The following is a 17,819-nucleotide window of genomic DNA, read 5'->3' as shown; positions in this document are numbered from 1 at the left end:
ACTTTAACATAAATTTAATATTTTACACAAAAAATGTGTTTTACCCTTCAGTATCCCGGAATGACATATTAAAGCTACTACAATGGGAATGGATATATATAAATTTTTGGTAGGAAGATTTAACACCACATTGAACAATGGGCGATACCATTATATATGCGCTAACCGGAAACTTGGTAGGAAGATTTGACACCTTTATATGGAAGCTACCTCAAAGTATTGGCCAATACTGAAAATTTTTAGTAGGATTCATTCTACCAAATTAAACAACCAAATTCAAATTGCTGCTGATTAGATTTAAAAACGTGCCCAAATCCCCCACAGCATCGAAAAATGTGGAAAACTATTATACATGTAGTGAGATTTTCTGCCCAATAAGTATCACTAATAGTAAATTATAAGCAATTCTTTTAACTATTGGGGGCACCGTTATATGGGATCTACCCTAAAAAGTGAATAATATGAGCAGTAGTAATGTATGTGCAATTTTCAAATCTCTACCTTAAATAGTGGAGGGTAAAAAAGCTAACTTAACATTGGGCTACCGTTATGAGAAAGTCTTATAAATATATTTGGGAAAATGTTATTAATTCCGGAAGTCAAACTTATATGTTTAATAAATTTAATTTTTTCCCACGAATTCAAAATGTATATCCATCGAAACTTTAGAATGCAAAAATAGCAATAAGATATTCAGTACTGTAATGTCTGCTCTGATAAATATCAAGGTCCAGGATCTGTACACTCCAGTTTATGGTGTAAGGTATAAATATTGCTAGGCAAGTCAACGTTTGCCGGGTCCGCTAGTAATTAAATAAATATAATCAAGAAATTAAAACAAATAACTTATACGTGGGACTTATCATAGACATTTTTAAAAATGCTTTCAAATCGAATCTTTTTAAAATTGTAATAACTTTGTATAAATTGAAACTTAAATTTAATATAACAACTTTTCCGTTCACCAATTTTCTTCTATTTGCCCGTGTCAAAAAACAACAACCATTAACTTTTATTTGCCAGAGAACGGCACATCTGATTGGTAGTTTTTCATATATGTGGGTAAACGTAAACTGTTGTTGGCTTTGTAACAATACAAAGTATACCTCACACACATATGCCAAATATTCATATTCTTTTTACTTTTTCCTTCGCTTTATACATTTTTGATGTTGCCATAACAAAAAGAAACCAAATATTGCAATATTACTAAAATGACCAAAAATCGTCAAATCGTCATTTTTCAATTTTTGACCAAAAAATCGTCAAAATGACGATAAATCGTCAAATCTGGCAGCCCTGCATGTGTTTTGTTATTCTACACACATTAATTCGTTGTGTGTTTACTTCTTTTATGATATTTTTGTTTGTTGTTGTTTTAACAGAAATTTTATCGTTCGTGAATTTTTCGTACAATGCGAACATTCGCGAGAGATTGGAAATGTTTGTTCATTCATTGTAAATTTATCATTCGCGATAAATTGAAAACAAATTTTTCATTCCTGTTGTCTGTTTATCCAAAAATTCAGTAAAATAGAGTCAATTGAGCGGGCAAGTTTGACAGTACAGCAACAAACTTACTGGAGTTTACTGAAAAAATGTTTGCAGAAGGATATTGCAAAGTCAGCCATTTTTGGATCAACTGTTTTATGACCAAACACAAACATTATTCAAAACATTTTTTAATTTGCAAAGTTCAATTTGAAATTGTACAAAAATTATTGTTTTACCCCATCCGAACTATAAATTCATCCCTCAAAACGTGTTGCTCCATTTGTATTATCCAAAGCCATCAGCTTTCACTCTGCCCCCAGTTTCTAAAACATTCGTTTAAGAACGAATTCTCGATTGTTAAGGCAAATAATTTTTGCATAATTTGTTTGCCTCGTGGCCATGTACTTAAAAACTGCAAAAGCAACAGGCATCTCCTAGGCAAGTTCCCTTAGCGTAGACCGTAGAGTGCAGATGCCACCGAGCGGTGGTTGTTATTATTTTCTTCCCATGGGAATATGTAAATGTATCAGTAAAGGGCAGCCGATCCTCAGCGATCATCTGTGATTGCATGAACCGCAGCGTTCACTTGTATTCTAACCTTAAAGTCATCTAGTCGGTTTACAAAGGTAAATTTGTTTATACTCTCGAAAAGAACAATATAGCTTAAAGAAACTTAGAATAATATAATTACTTTTGTGATTTATTTCCTTTGTATTTTCTTTCTATTTCCTACACCAACAAGCGCCTATTACACCAATTACTTCTTGATTCATCCCGGACCATCACAACCCATCCATCATACACGGCGAGGAAATTTGTATCTAACGATAGCAAATGGTATTGATTTAGTGAATAGTAATATGGAGATCACTATTGATGTATAATGTTAAGGTAAGGCAGCGGTATAAATGCAACCAAATTTTAGGCATTTAGTGGATAATGCATTTTTTAAGAAATAATCGAAGATGAATGTGTCTTGAAGTCGAAATATTAGAAATAATTAAATTTTAAGTAATTATAGAATGTAAACATTTTGTCTCTAATGTTTCACCATTAAAACCGAATCCATAATATTATTTACCAGATGCAATTAAATAATAGAACTATGATAAATCAATATTTATTTGAACATTATAATCTTCAAACTTTGTATTATTAAGTGATAATTATAATTATTAAGTTTATTCACGCAAGAAATCCATTGACGATATAGTCTTGGGCTGGCGTTGAGTGATAATCATTAAATGACGTTCGCCTTTTCATTCCCTTCCATTGGTAGCTTCAGCTAAATTTGTAAAAATAGAGTTAATAAAAAGAGGACAACGTGAGTTCAGGCTGAAAATAAAAACACATAAGACACATATTAATATTGAATTAATGCACAAAAAAAGAAAGATCAATGAATTCTACGAATCCTATATTTCATTACGTTTTCATTACGTATTATTTAAATTACAATTTAAAACTTTATATATATTGGATTTAATTTGGCACCGTGAGTGCACGTCGTTTAGAAAATATCCTTCCAAAAAGTTGTCTGCGTAGGTCACCGGACCATGGTCCAACGTTGAAAAAATGTATTAAGGATATTTTGTATTCATATAAGTCGTAGATATCAAATTGCGAAAAAATCGTGCGGAGACTAAATTCTTTTCAACATTCCAAATTGCATGGTCGTTTGTATTGGGGCTATATGAAAACAAGGTCCCAGAGACCCAATTTCCCATATCATGTCACATAAACCAATTTTGTGGAGTAAAAAAACTATTATTTTTATATTTTCATTTTTCCCATATTGGAAATGTTTGCTGTTTTGATAGTTCCGTGAAAAAACTGGAAGAAGTATGCTCCTTTGGTTAGAGACCTTTCTCTCTATGTGTCCGAAAGTTGGTCCCAAAGTAGTTCTTCTATCATAAGCATCCGTAACTGATAATGTAGTGCATCCCACGTCAGATGCATGCTATTCACATCACAATAGTCGGCTGTCTCGTTTGGCGAAATTCCAACGAATAAGTTTTTGGATGTTTGAATTTATAATCTTCAGAATGATGTTCTGTCAGTAAAGTTGTTACTGATATTATTTTTAAATTGAGACAAGCGGTCGAAATAAGAGAATTTCCGCTGAAGAATTGCAGTTTTCTCCTGGCATTTGAAGTATTGTCAATGCATTTATAATTTTCAAATTTTTCTCTTCTGCATCTTGAAGACTTCTATATTTTTCTACGTTGTCATTCCACCGATAGCTCTCATATGGTAATGACACGGAGGCTTATTAGGTCCAGATTTACATATAACTCTCATACATAATTTTGCTCTATTTCATACAAATGGTACATCAAATAATCCAAGTCTGCCCGATCGACATACAATTTTTCATAAATTTCAGAAAGTTGTGTGTATAATTTTTTTTGTTCAAATATCTATGTAGGTCACAAATTTACAACCGACATGTTATCGATTCGACAATTGAATTGGAGCTGCTGTCTGTGAAATTTCAATTTTATTTTATCGCAAGATATCTTTGCCGGAACTCTTAAATATAAAAAGTTAAAAATTTCTTCGGTTGCAATAGTAGTGTCCAGACATTAAACAATAAAAGGATGAACATTTGATAATTTTTCATTCTAATTTTTAGACCACTTAAAATCACCCTACCTGTGCAGATAAACAGTACCAATATAAAGACAAATATATACAAAATATACATACAGTCGAAATCGCTTATAATAACAATCACGAATAACTCTCACATATAATATTTCAGAGCCTCAAATGTTTTTGAATTTTTAAGGAGGTGAAAAGTATACGCAATCATGACATGCTGGTAGTAAACACAGTAAAAGGAACACATTAATTGATTAGAATAACACAAGTTGATCTATATACATATACATATGTATTGTTTATTAGGGATTTATTAGTACATTTCATAAAAAGTCCCAGAAAATACTGACATTCCAAATTGTTGTCATTGGCACTGGATGGCGGTGCAGCAATTAGTTTTGCTGTTATGGCTTCTTCTTGAGCTTTTCCCAAAACAGGCGGTATAATAACACGGAAAACGTCCAATTCCATTTCTAAATCGACAGTAAGAATAATAATAATTATTATCCGCATTCAAAATATTTACTTGTATTCATCATGTATATGTATATTGGATTCAGTTTAGAGGTGAGTATTACAATTACTACAATATTAAAGTTATGACACTCATTAACGTTTCAGTTCACATTGATCAATTATCAATCATGTTCGGACAAGCATTTGATTAACCCGTTCATACAACACTATTTTCAAATTATGTCATCGTTTATTTTTTCAACCCTTTTGTTTCTTGTTTTATACCAAAATTGAACTTACAGGCGTGCATTACCTATTGATCTTTCTTTATCCAGATTATAGTTAAAACCTAATTTTAATGAGGTTTTTATAATTCAGTGTTGAACAACGAATGAGAGAGCGAACAACGCCCGAGTGTAGCTGCGCAAATTATTTACCAGCTTCCAAAGGGTATCGGGGAATAGATAATACACCTACGGATTTCAGAATGGGGTACGCAAAATAATCTTCCTGATAATTTCGAAGTTTTCGTGAGAAATCACAAGGGATCTTATTTTAAAAGATATATATTAGGTTGGGGAAAATAAATTAATTTTTTTCGCAGATAGCGTACTGATGGATTTCTCGTAAAGTATCGATCATTTCGCAGTAAAAAAATATTTTGCTGTTTTTTGTTTGGTGCATTCAGTTGTGAGTTACAGGGTGTTAAAAATGGAAGTGGACAAAGAAAAAAATCAGTACATTTTACAGTTTTTCTTTGACAAAGGCGAAAATGCAAGCCAAGTGGCTAAAATTCTGACTGTAACAGCCAATTATGTGCATCCGCCATACAGTCCGTATGTACTTGGCGTAAATGTGTGGACAAAATCCGCGACCGAGCTTAACCCTGATTTCATCCCAATATTCCATTCAAGTTTTCAGATTACAAAATAGCAGAAATTGTATTGAAAACGAAAATTGGGAAGAAATATGTGAGATTGAATACGGATAAAAAGAATAAGAAGCTATTATTATTAGGAGGAAGGTGGGAATAGTTTCGATTGCTAAAGAAATTGCACAGAAAAACATATTACGTGCTAAGGTTGCACTTTCCTCACCACTTTAGGTTTATAATGAAAAAAAATTGGAAAAAAAGCTTAGAGACGGTGGAAAGTAAGCACCCACTAATTTGTAGGCCATAACTGGACAGCGACAAAGGAGATGCTCAATTTTCTCCGTCTCCTCCTCGTCAGCACAGAGTCTTCAGTAATCAGTAACATCATGGCCCCTTTTACTGGTAAAGTCCGTGATATTACAATGACCAGTAATGACTCCTGCCATTTCTCTAATTTCAGCTTTGCTCAGGTTCAACAGTGAGTTATTCTCTTGGTTGACAGAGTCGGCCAAATAGATCTTGACACATTGCACCTTGGTTCGTTGTGCCAGAGTTCATTGGCTCGTTCGTCGAAGAACGCCTCAAAGTTCCGAAAAAGATTACATATGGGCGGTTTGATTGAGCAATCGATTGCTAGAAATGCATATTAGGATCCTCGTCTAGCTAATTCGTCTGCTTTTTCATTACCCATGATGTCACGGAGTCCTGGCACCTAACAAAGCCGATAGCTGTTAATGAGTGTTTCCAAAACTGTAATACACTCGAGGAGGTCCTCAAATTTGATATTACAGGATTTGATCTAACAGAAATTTAAAGGGTCCCATGCACTATACATCATGCCGTACAGCATTTATCATAGTATGTGTAATTTTTTAAAGTTTATTTATGTATGTGTGACACACACAATGCATGAAGAATATCAAAATAGTTTTGATTTTGCAAATGAAACCCTTTCAATCTGGTGAATTTTATTCATTTTCAAAGTTGACAGTAAATAATTTTGAGCATACATATATTTAAATTGTGACGAAATAAAAAATAACTGAATTTACGACTCAAATTGTGATTTTTTTGGACAAAAATCATTTTTTGGAATAATGATTGAAGAGTTTGCGACACACTAGTCAATCACACACATATACAAAGGGGTTCATCGGCATGGCGGCATGATGTATAGTGTGTGGGCCCTTAATATTAACTAATATTAAGGACACCCAAAAAAACTGAATAATATAGCCGGGCAAGTGTTGTCGACCCTTAACACAATATATATATATATATACCGTACAACCCTATTCAACGCCGCACGAATCTTTCTCATGACAATATGTATTGGAAGTGATATATTTAGATTGTAAAGCTTTCGCAAACTATGGCAAACCTTTGAAATAATTGAATTTATGTGAACGGAAAAAGAAAGTTTGTCATCCAGAATTAATCCAAGGCATATTCAAATTGTTCACATCCTCAACCGGCGCATTATTCAATGAGATTGTAATAAAATCATTTTTAAAATTTCCAAATAGCATCGATTTAGTTTTACCAGTATTTATGGTGGGATTGTTAAAAGACACCCATGTAGTAGTTTTATCACAAGAAGAATTGACTCCGCTATGTAGAACAGAATTTGGACAACATCAGCAGATGCAAATGAACAACAGTCTCAATAGCATAAAACAGGTCATTAAGAAACAACAAACAGAAGAGGGCCCAGGACGAATCCCTGTGGTACCCCACTTCTGACATGAAGAATATTTGACGTATTTCCCATACAAGAAACATATTGACTCCTACCAGTCAAGTATGAGTATATTAAATTACACTCAGAAGAAGAAAATCTAAACATATAAAACAACCAAAATTGTATGGTCTATTCCCTCAAACACTTTTTCGAGATCTAAAGAAAGTAGGACACAACATTTATTACCGACACCACATTTTGTGATTTAATCAGTGTTACGATTAGGTCGAAATCCCAACTGACTATCATGTGAAAGGGATTTTCCCTCTAAGTATTCTTGCATTTGCAAAATATGTTCATAAACTTTTGATAATATTGGCATGATGGATATTGGTCTATAGCTGTTAGGACAGCCTACATCTTTCTTCAATATTGGAATAACTTTCTCAATCTTTCATGACATCGGAAAAACAGAAGTCATAATTGATGTGTTTATAATATGTAATAAATATTGACGTAGGTTATATCCATCGCTACAGAACTTTCGTCCCACAAGCCGAGCTTAGAAAAGATTTCCAGGCGCGTCGGCCTTTTGCTCAGTTTTTCCAATTTGAAAGACCAATTTCGGTGATGTTGTCTTCGACTTGATCTTTCCAACGTATTCTTGGCCTTCCCCTTCTGCGTGAACCGTCTGCTGGTTCGCTTTTATATGCCTTCTGGGCTGGGGTATCTTCATCTATTCTCACAACATGACCTAGCCAACGTAGTCGCTGCAGCTCAATACGTCTAACAATGTCGATGTCCGAGAATAGCCGGTACAACTCATGGTTCATTCGACGGCGATATTTCCCGTCAACGCAGATCGGCTCATAGATCATTCGGAGAATTTTTCTCTCAAACACTCCAAGAGCTGCTTCATCTGCTTGCGCAAGTGGATTTAATTTTACTAAATGCAAATGGAATTTCATTTATATCAATTGATCGGAAAGAAAATCCACCATAGACATCTTGATGTACAAATGGAACAATGTCAGCAATCGGAAGCTGATGAGAAATGAAACCGTCGTTAAGATTGTCAACATTGAGGTCTATGGGGATATTTTTGGAATTTGTGACACCATGCTTATTTAATAAAGACCATGCTATTGTAATGCCGAACATCCTCTACTGTCTTGAGGTATACTCTGGTGCTAACATGCATAATATGGAGCGAGTTCAAAAGGCTTTTAAGCGTCGTCAGATATGTTTATGGTATTAACCGTTACTATCACATTTCTTCGTTCGTTCACCGTTTTAAAGGATCTTCATTTACTAATTTCGTTAATTTCCGATGTCTTTCTTTATTCTATATAATATGCAAATCTCAATGTCCCTCTTTATTGGCGAGTTCCTTTATTTTTTCAAGATCCACTAGAAACACCAATCTAACAATTCCAAGATTGGACGTTCACATGGACAGATCATTTCTTGTTAGAGTGTCACGTTTATTCAATACACTACCTAACAACTTAAAAAGGTTTAATGTAACCATTTCATCATACCGAAATAAGCTTCTTGTCTTATTTCAAGGAGCAGCAGAATAATATTCTATGCTATATTTATCTACCTTAAAAAATACTTATATTTAGAGGCAGTAATTGCCGCTGATATTATAGTTGGGAGCGTTTTTAGTTTTTATTATTTTTTTTTTCTATGACCTCGCAAGCGAGGTATTAATTGGAGTAGTTCTTCCCTTGTGAAGTGTCATAAGTGTATTTTTTCCTAATTATTTACTTTTAAGTTCTAATAATTTAAATGCTAATTTACAAATTACTATTCGAAGCATATTGTAATAATTTATTGGCTTTTCATTACAAAATAAAGATTTAATAATAATAATAATTTCAGAGGGTTTTTACCATCAAACAGCTTGTCATCAATTTCTCTTTTTATTCTTCAGTAAACACTTTTTGCTTTATTGCGTCACTTGCAATAAACCCTCCAATTGTTGAGCTTTTGTCGTTCAAGTAGGATTTATATATAATCAATAGCATCATAGTCGTATTATTCATAATATGGAGGGGTTATGGGACAAACGATCGTTTCTTAAACAAACATATATCCAGCAACATTAATAACTTTGTTGGAAATGTATGGTTTTACCCAGGTCTCACTTACACCCACAACGCCTAACTACCTGCCATATAAAATATTTTTAATTTCCTCCATCTTCATTGATTTATATAAGTTGAAGTTCTTACAATTAAAATGACCTATATTAACATTGTTTTTTAAATTACCTAATTGTGATTTTAATTATGAGTTATCCTGAGATATGCGATGAGAATTTGAGACAATCATTAAACACAGTAAATTTATAATTAACAATAGCCTACAAGTGCCTATTCAATTCAAGTTAGAAACGTTCATGCTGTTTCTCCATCGAGTTCTAAATTAAGATTTAGAATATCGACATAAGATTCTAATATGTATTAGGCACATTAGCATTGTTAGTATCATTCGTAGATTCTTTCTTCATGCATTGTATTTTATTTTTGTATAAAAACGAATGTTGCTCCTTTGTAATCTTCAGATATTTAATGTGAAAGAATTTATCGCATAAGCAGCAACCAATACTAGATTGGTTAGAAGTAACAGGATCATTACATTTGGGGCAGATGTAGATATGTTTCTTTAGAGGCATTTTTATTTTCTTTGACGTGTCTCATATATATAAACAGGTGGCAACGTTCGAAGTTATTATTTTTGTTTTGTTATTATATTTGTCTGTGTAAGCAGAATTCATAAAATGTAAATAAAAGGTTTCAACATTTATTTATACATTTATTCTCCAAACGACAGCTGATGGATCAAAATCAATTAATAGACATCATCAAAATTTTGATTGCGGTATAGCCGTAAGCTACAACAGAACAACGATTGTTTCTGTGATTACTGCACGCACCGTTCTTGATGTTTTCAAATAAAAGTACGCACGATAAAGAATTTATGAAAATATCTATTAAACTATATTAAGAACACTTTAGACTTCTTAAATTATCATTGTTGATTACTTCAAAGGCTTTAGAAAAACACTTATTTAATTTATTTTTTCCCGGGAGCACATTTATTTTTTAACTGTCCATGACAGAGATGCCAAATTTATGAAATTTTCCAATGTTCATTTGTAGTTCTTATTATTATTATTATTATTTTTTTTTTTTTGAAACTGTATTGCTGGTAATACGTTTTAAAACTAGATTTACGGAGTGAGCCAATTTGAATAATTTTAAATTTGAGCGTTTTATGTTTTATGTCTTAATATTTATTTTTAAAAACATAGCTTGGCTTTCAGTTAAATGATCAACGAAGTTGAATCTTCAGGCAATGAAGATAAAGATCATTGTTACACAGCTTCTAACAAAGAAAGAGGTAGTGTTATTTGCGATGCAATGAATGAAGACGAAGATGCAATGATCCTATTAAAAAGAGCCAGAATTATTTCTGACCGACAACGTCTCTGAAGTAATTTATACAGTTCTCGATAACGAAATAGCTGCTGGTGGAACATTATGGGAAACATTCAACGAAGGTAAACCGTAGTTATTTCACCTATTTATGCCATATTTAAAGACGCTTCAGGTCCAACTGCCAATGTAAAAAGGCATATTATGCTTGATTTAGCAGGTAGCGCATTCATGTTGTTGCTTGATAGATATGGGGGCGTATATAAAATCATGTACCGAACTTGAAGTTCGTCAAGTATTGAATTACAAAGAATGGAAAGTTGCAAAATCACAATTGTGTTCCTTTATAGCAATTTTATTTGCTAGAGGAGCATATGAGACTAAAAATTTAAAGTGCTCATATTTGTGGTCTGAAAGAATGGAAAGTTACAAAATCATCAGAAATACCGAAAAGAATAACCAAAGACTGTGAACGCAAAGAAAAATAAGACGACCCAATTTTATACAAACATGTGTAGATCTGAGAATTGCTCATTTTCCATTTATCAAAGCAAGCCTTAAGTCTGGGAGTATAAAAACAGCATGATGCATGAGCCAAATTGGGTCACTTCCGTAAAACTAAGTATATACCATACAGCCGTACATCTAGTGTTAATATTTAATTTATTATAAAGTTTAAGAAATTGTTGCATATTTTATGATAAGAAAAACTCGACGATATACATACCTGCGGCAATGGCGGCTATAGCTTCAGAAGCAAAATGTTTGACGTCGACATCAGTGTCAGCATTTAATTTTTCCAATGTTGGCTTGACTTGGGAGTCGATAACGCTGCTATCAAGAAAAGGGGAGATTTTCTGTAAGGTCTTTGCTACATTAAAACGAACATTGGAAACAGGATCTGATGCCAGAAGGAGCACGGTTGGCAACAATAACTTAGTGGTAATGTCGGTGCCGCATACTTCAGCCAACATGTTTAAACAGAATAGACAAGTCATTCCTAAAGTAAATAATTGTAATAAAAATCTCTACGTTTTTGTGAATAATTATAATTACTGTGTAAATAATTTTTATTGCGTGACATAACCAAGATCATTGGGATTATAGCCTGTTCTGCCCATTGAGCACCAAACTGTTCCACCAACTTTTTCATGTTGAGTGTAGCCGCTTCTCTTATGGCGTATACATGATCATTCAACCAACCCATACAAAGGCCACGTAGCTTCTGGTCAAAAAATTCTTGACCTAACTGTCCGGCTAAGGCAGGCATATATTCTATAATAGCCAAACGTACACGCCATTTAGAATCTTCGGCTAGTTCCACAATAGCTGGCAATAAGGACTAAAGAAATGGTAAATAGTAAATAGGAACATCGAGTTAGGTACAAACATATATTACTTGTGATAGTTGCTGAATTCCAATTACATCATTTACACAATCCAAATTGGATATAATGTTTAAACGAACTTCTGGACATTCATCTTTTAGCTGTATGAGGAATAAAGGCAGAAGATGCTCAACAGTGTTATAGGCTCCAAGCATTGGACTCAATCCCATTATAACAGATGCTAAAGCTGATTTAACATGAGGATTAGGATCAGACACTAAATCGCGAACATATGGCAAAATCGATGTCATAATAATGTGTACTTGATTGGCCTTATCGAGATTTGCGCAAAAGTCTTTGACTTTTGTTGCAACTGCAGCACGTACTTCTGCTTCAGCGTCTTTTAACAAATACTGTAAAATCGTTTATAAATATATCAAATTACCGATTAAATTAATTGTTAATGCTTACTTGAAATGCAGGGACCAAATCAACTCTAGTTATTTCAGGTCCTACAGCTTTTTGCAGATCAACAAATTTCTCTGCCACCATGTAACGCACACGCCAAGAAGAATCGCTGGCGCATTGGCGCAGTGTAGGCAATACTAACTATCATACAAATAAACGACTGCTAATTTTCACCATTATATCTCAAATACTTACATGTTCAACATCTTCTTGAGGTAACAATTGTGCAATACTCACACAAGCCTCTACAGCTAACAGGCGAACTGAATCCTAAAAAATAAGCATTAATTACAAAGATCGTGAATTGGATTACTCATCAAACCTGATCATCTTGAGCCAATTGAACAAAATTTGGAATAAGGTCAGACTTCAGATATTCTAATTCAACCACTTTTGCAAATTCTCCTAATTTACTTGCAGCGGCGCGTCGTACCATTGGGGTTTCATCCTGGCACAATTTCCTGAAATTAGCTCGTAGCTCTGCTTTAACTGGCTGGGAAACACGAGGATAACATACGGAGAACAGGCCACAAGCAGAAGTGCGTGAGGTGAACCAATCTCCGGAAACTAAACGTTGTAATGTAGGTACAACATGTATTTCAAGATCTTGAGCGCTGTGCTCCGCAGCAACAATACGCAACGATTCCACAGCTTTATCTCGGACCACTGTCTCTTCAACCGTTGCTAAACTCTCTAATGGTGGAATTAAGTACATAGCGTACTCAGGACCCCCAACCAAACCTGTAATTATAAAGAAACATTAATCTAAAAACATATGATGGTTTTCAATGATTTACTAGTAAAGTTGCCTAGTTGGTCCGCCAATGCCAAAAGAACCTCATCTTCATCATATATGGTTTCTGTTAAAAAGGGAATTAGTTCGGATCGAGTACGTTCTTCACCGAGTGCAAGAGCTATTGTTGATAATTTTTTAATAGAGTTTAGGCGAAGCTAAAGATAAAATAAAACAAATTAAAAATTTAAGCAATATCAGTATAGAATATAAAATGTTTCAACTCTTAGAATTGTATTAAATAATGTTTTTATTTAATAATGTACATTATTAAATATGGGGTTTCCTCTTAATTGTTCAATAGCAAACACTAAATAACGATTATAATTATTAAATTTGAATCACTGACCAACTCATTAGACGCACACTGGAATGAGGAAATGGCTTTTTATAAGTAATATTTACATAGAAGGCTTTATTTGGGGATGATTGTAGGTGATATTTATTTGCCTACATATATTTAATGTTTTATTTCGTTATAATGCCGTCCCTTCTTCACTTAAGTCCTTATGTTCGTTTCATTTTCCTTTAATTAGGAATGATGATAACTGAAAATTTTCGGGCATTAACCACGATGCAATTATAAGATGTTATATCAAAACAAAACAGATGTTTTTAATCTGTTCATCTGTCAAATTTATAACTGAGGCGAACAAAAGATGTGTTCGTTTCCCCAATATTTTGAAATAATTTTATAAACATTTATTCGATTTTGACAGTTTTCTGGCTAAATGTAATTTGATTATTAAAATGTTTACAACTTTTTGGCATTGCATACCACCTAACAAAATCTAAAAGTTAAAATGGAGTTAAAATTTAAAATGGATTCCTTTTGCCGAGTTATGGCAAAATAGTTTAAGGAAAAACAGAGATTAACATTAAAGTTTTTGACTACTATTTTTATTATGTATATTAGCTGCGCTTATTAGTGAAATTAGTTCGTTAACTTTTACCAATATTTTCCTTTACTGAGAGTAGAAACGAAAAAGAGAGAAGGAAGAGAAAAAATTGCAAACCGTATACCAAGCCATATTTAATAAGGTAGCCGCATCGGCCCAGCTGTTGGTGCAAATAAATGTCAAAAATGTTATTGAATGTAGAACCAACAAATTAAAAAACAAAATTATAAATGAAAATCTCCGAATTTTGAAGAGCTTGTTTGGCAATACTTTTATTAACATTTTCTACAAGAATTTGTGAATCTGTTTGTTTTGGCAAAATATTTTTGACATATCAAATTACGACAACCGATGTTTGTTGTAGAAATTCTTATACATTTACCTTGCAGTATACGAAGCTTATTAAAACAACAAAAAGTTTGGCAGGAATAAAAATGCATAATTTTGATTAGAAAAATGAATAGCAAGAGAAATCTGTTATTTATATTCTTTGTATTCCGTTTTTTTTTTTTTTTTTGTACGTTCGCATGCCTCTCCCTTTCGTAGGGATCGCGTACACACCATAATCCGCATTATGATGGAATATGAGAAAGGATAGAAAACCAGCAAAACCATTTAAAAATATTATTATATTAGATTTTATTATTTTTTATGAATATAGAATTCATGCAAAAGTCTACGTTAGAATGCATAGAATTGAAATCAATACACGTTTTACTAAGTGGATTTCCCATAGAATAATTTGTGCGATGACAATCTACATATAATGGTTGATAATATCTATTTAATCGAAAAGGAACATTTATTCCAATGAATGAAATTAGGAAGTCTGAGGGTATATTACCGTTTAGTATTTTAATTACCATCATAGTGTTCAACATAATACGTCTACGTCTAATGTAGACAATCGAATTAATTTTAACCTGCTAGTGTAAGAAGGCAACACAAAGTCACTATTCCAATGTAAACCTCTCAGTGCAAAAAGTAGAAATTGTTTCTGCAATGATTAAATTTTATCGGAATATATTGTATATTGGGGATCCCATACAACAGAGCCATATTCTAATATGGGTCGCACAAGAGATGTAAAAGTTTGTTTTGTAATGTAGGGATCAGAGAATTCTTTAGACACCGTGGGCTTTGTTTGCCATAGAAATTACATGATTATTAAAATTTAAATTTTAATAATCAAATTTAAAATTTAATTTTGGATCCATATACTGGCAACGCTATGCCTGAGTAGCACGCGTTTTTTTTTGTTTGGCTGATCATTTTGCTTTAAATTAATTGTCATCAGTGGCCTGCCTGAAGGACTTGACAATTTTATTGAGCCGATTATTGAGCTGGGTTCCTTCTATGACATTCCTATTATTCGTCATGACATCAAACACGCCAAATATATAAATCGTAAAAAATCTGTTTTGGTGAAATTCAATGACGTTTTTATTCGTGATGAGATAATGAGAAGATATTTTAAACATATTAAAACGAAAAACCCATAGTATCCAGCCTTGTGAAATCTGGAATTCCTTCAAATGTCTCCACTGATACACGGATTTATCTTAATGACCACTTTCCGCCTGGGAAGGAGCAGACCTTGCGGCGGTCTCCCTAGCGGAAATCCCAACCAGACGGGTCCTTTCAGCCTGGGTTCCCCCACCTTCTGTGGATAAGGAGCTCCTGCTGAAGATGCTGGCGCTGCAAAACCCCAGCCTCATTACATCGAGTTGGACTGTGGTCAGTCTAACTCCCTGTAGTGAGGATGGCGGTATGGTGGCGAGAGTTGCGGTTGACCCACCGGGAGAGAAATATCTCAGAGATCGTGAGGGGAAACTGAACTTCGGTTCAGGATGGGTTCGGTTTCGACTGAGCACATCCACCGAAACTCAGTAGGAGTGGGGAAGCGGCGTAGGCTGCGCATAATGCAGATCAATCTGCATCATTGCAAGGCCGCAGCAAACTCGGAAGTGGACATTGCCCTAGTCCAGGAGCCATATATTTATAAAAATATGGTTTCTGGACTAAGGAATGCCAACTTTGATATTTTCGCCGCGTCCATGGGGGACAAGGTGTGGACATTGCCCTAGTCCAGGAGCCATATATTTATAAAAATATGGTTTCTGGACTAAGGAATGCCAACTTTGATATTTTCGCCGCGTCCATGGGGGACAAGGTGAGAACATGTATAGTAGGTAAGAAGAGTTTAAATCTAATCTTTCTATCTAATTACAGCAATGGTGACATGTGCACCGTAAGGCTGGAGCACGAGACGGGAAGGGCCACCCTGCTCTCCTCAGTCTACATGCCATTTGAGGAGTTGGACCCACCAGCCACCTGTGTACGAGAGATGCTCGATGAGATGACGAGCACTTGCAACGTTATATTAGGATGCGACGCAAATGCTCACCATTTTCAATGGGGCAGCAAGGACACAAATAAACGAGGTGAGTCCGTTTTCGATTTCATCTTATCCTATAATTTACGTATATGTAATAGGGGTAGTGATCCGACCTTTAAAGTTAGGGATAGAGAGGAGGTCATTGACTTAACCCTCTCAAATCTAGATGACTCCGTCATTAGAAATTGGAGAGTATCTGATGAATGCTCCTTCTCAGATCATTTAAAGATTCTCTTCGAGTACTCTTTTGATGGAGATAGACAAAAGCCTTATCGGAATCCAAGGAGAACAAACTGGGAGAAATTCACGGAGCTAACGAACTCTCAGCTGACTCTTAGCACAAACCTAGGAACAGCTGTGGAACTCAACGGGGCCGTGAAAAATCTAACGGATGTTCTCCTTGGTTGTCATAAGGAATCCTGTCCGCTTACACACCCTGGGAAGAAATCTCGGCCAGTGTGGTGGAACAAGGAACTTGGTGAGCTCAGGAAAGCGACCAGACGACTGTATAACAGGGCGCATAAGTCTAAACTCGACACTGATTGGAACTCCTATAGAGTTAGTTTCAATAAGTACAAGAGTGAGATAAAACGCGCGAAGAAGAAGTCTTGGGTAAATTTCTGTGAGTCTATAGAAGGAGTCAACGACGCTGCTAGGTTTCGAAAACTACTATCCAAGGACCCGAAGTCCATTGGTAGTATTAAGAAGCAGGATGGAGCGTGGACGGACTCAGGTTCTGAGACTCTAAATCTCCTAGCCGAGACTCATTTTCCGGGTTGCAAAGACATGGGTACCATCGACGATGACCGTGATGACACTCGGCCTTTCGTCACTCCGGATCTGGATCTCATTAGCAAGGTGATTAACAGAAATAAGATACGATGGGCGGTCAACACATTCAAGCCGTATAAATCGCCAGGACCGGATGGTATCATACCGGCGATGCTTCAACATGCCTCGCCAAGTATTTATCTGATCCTTGAGAAGATTTACACTGCGTGTCTGACTCTCTCGTATGTTCCGGATCTATGGAACGAGGTAAAGGTTACTTATATTCCCAAAGCAGGGAAGCCAAGTCATTCTGCACCAAAAGACTATAGACCCATTAGCCTATCATCCTTTCTCCTCAAGACTCTCGAAAGACTGATCGATCTGGAGATAAGGAGTCGTATAGACACCACCTCTCTTAGCAATTCACAGCACGCATACATAAAGGGCAAGTCTGTGGAATCTGCGTTGCATGAGGTGGTAGGCTACATTGAGAGGAACATGGAAAATTCAAATTTCACGCTGGCTGCCTTCTTAGATATTGAGGGGGCCTTTAACAACGTTAAACTTGAATCCATAAACCACTCACTTAGGGAAGTTGGCATTCCTG

The 17,819-nt window shown here is 34.8% G+C and overlaps 1 protein-coding gene across 1 annotated transcript in view; it reads right to left on the bottom strand.

Moving 5' to 3' along the window:
* Positions 1-4,344: 4,344 nt before the first annotated feature.
* LOC133336189 (serine/threonine-protein phosphatase PP2A 65 kDa regulatory subunit) overlaps positions 4,345-17,819 on the bottom strand; it is a 30,970-nt gene continuing 17,495 nt past the window's right edge. Inside the window, exons 2-9 of the mRNA XM_061544477.1 lie at positions 13,149-13,302; positions 12,674-13,092; positions 12,547-12,621; positions 12,355-12,492; positions 11,955-12,296; positions 11,612-11,897; positions 11,283-11,555; positions 4,345-4,571 (exon numbers count right to left, since the gene is read on the bottom strand). Of these exons, the coding sequence (XP_061400461.1) occupies positions 4,345-4,571; positions 11,283-11,555; positions 11,612-11,897; positions 11,955-12,296; positions 12,355-12,492; positions 12,547-12,621; positions 12,674-13,092; positions 13,149-13,302 (1,914 nt within the window). The remainder of the gene's footprint in view (positions 4,572-11,282; positions 11,556-11,611; positions 11,898-11,954; positions 12,297-12,354; positions 12,493-12,546; positions 12,622-12,673; positions 13,093-13,148; positions 13,303-17,819) is intronic.

The sequence above is a fragment of the Musca vetustissima genome, unplaced genomic scaffold (assembly GCF_032173495.1).
Source record: "Musca vetustissima isolate MV318-11 ecotype Yass unplaced genomic scaffold, APGP_CSIRO_Mvet_v1 utg21295, whole genome shotgun sequence".
Classification (NCBI taxonomy): Eukaryota; Metazoa; Arthropoda; class Insecta; order Diptera; family Muscidae; genus Musca; species Musca vetustissima.
Note: the sequence above shows the minus strand (reverse complement) of the source record. Positions and strands in the feature narration are given on the sequence as shown.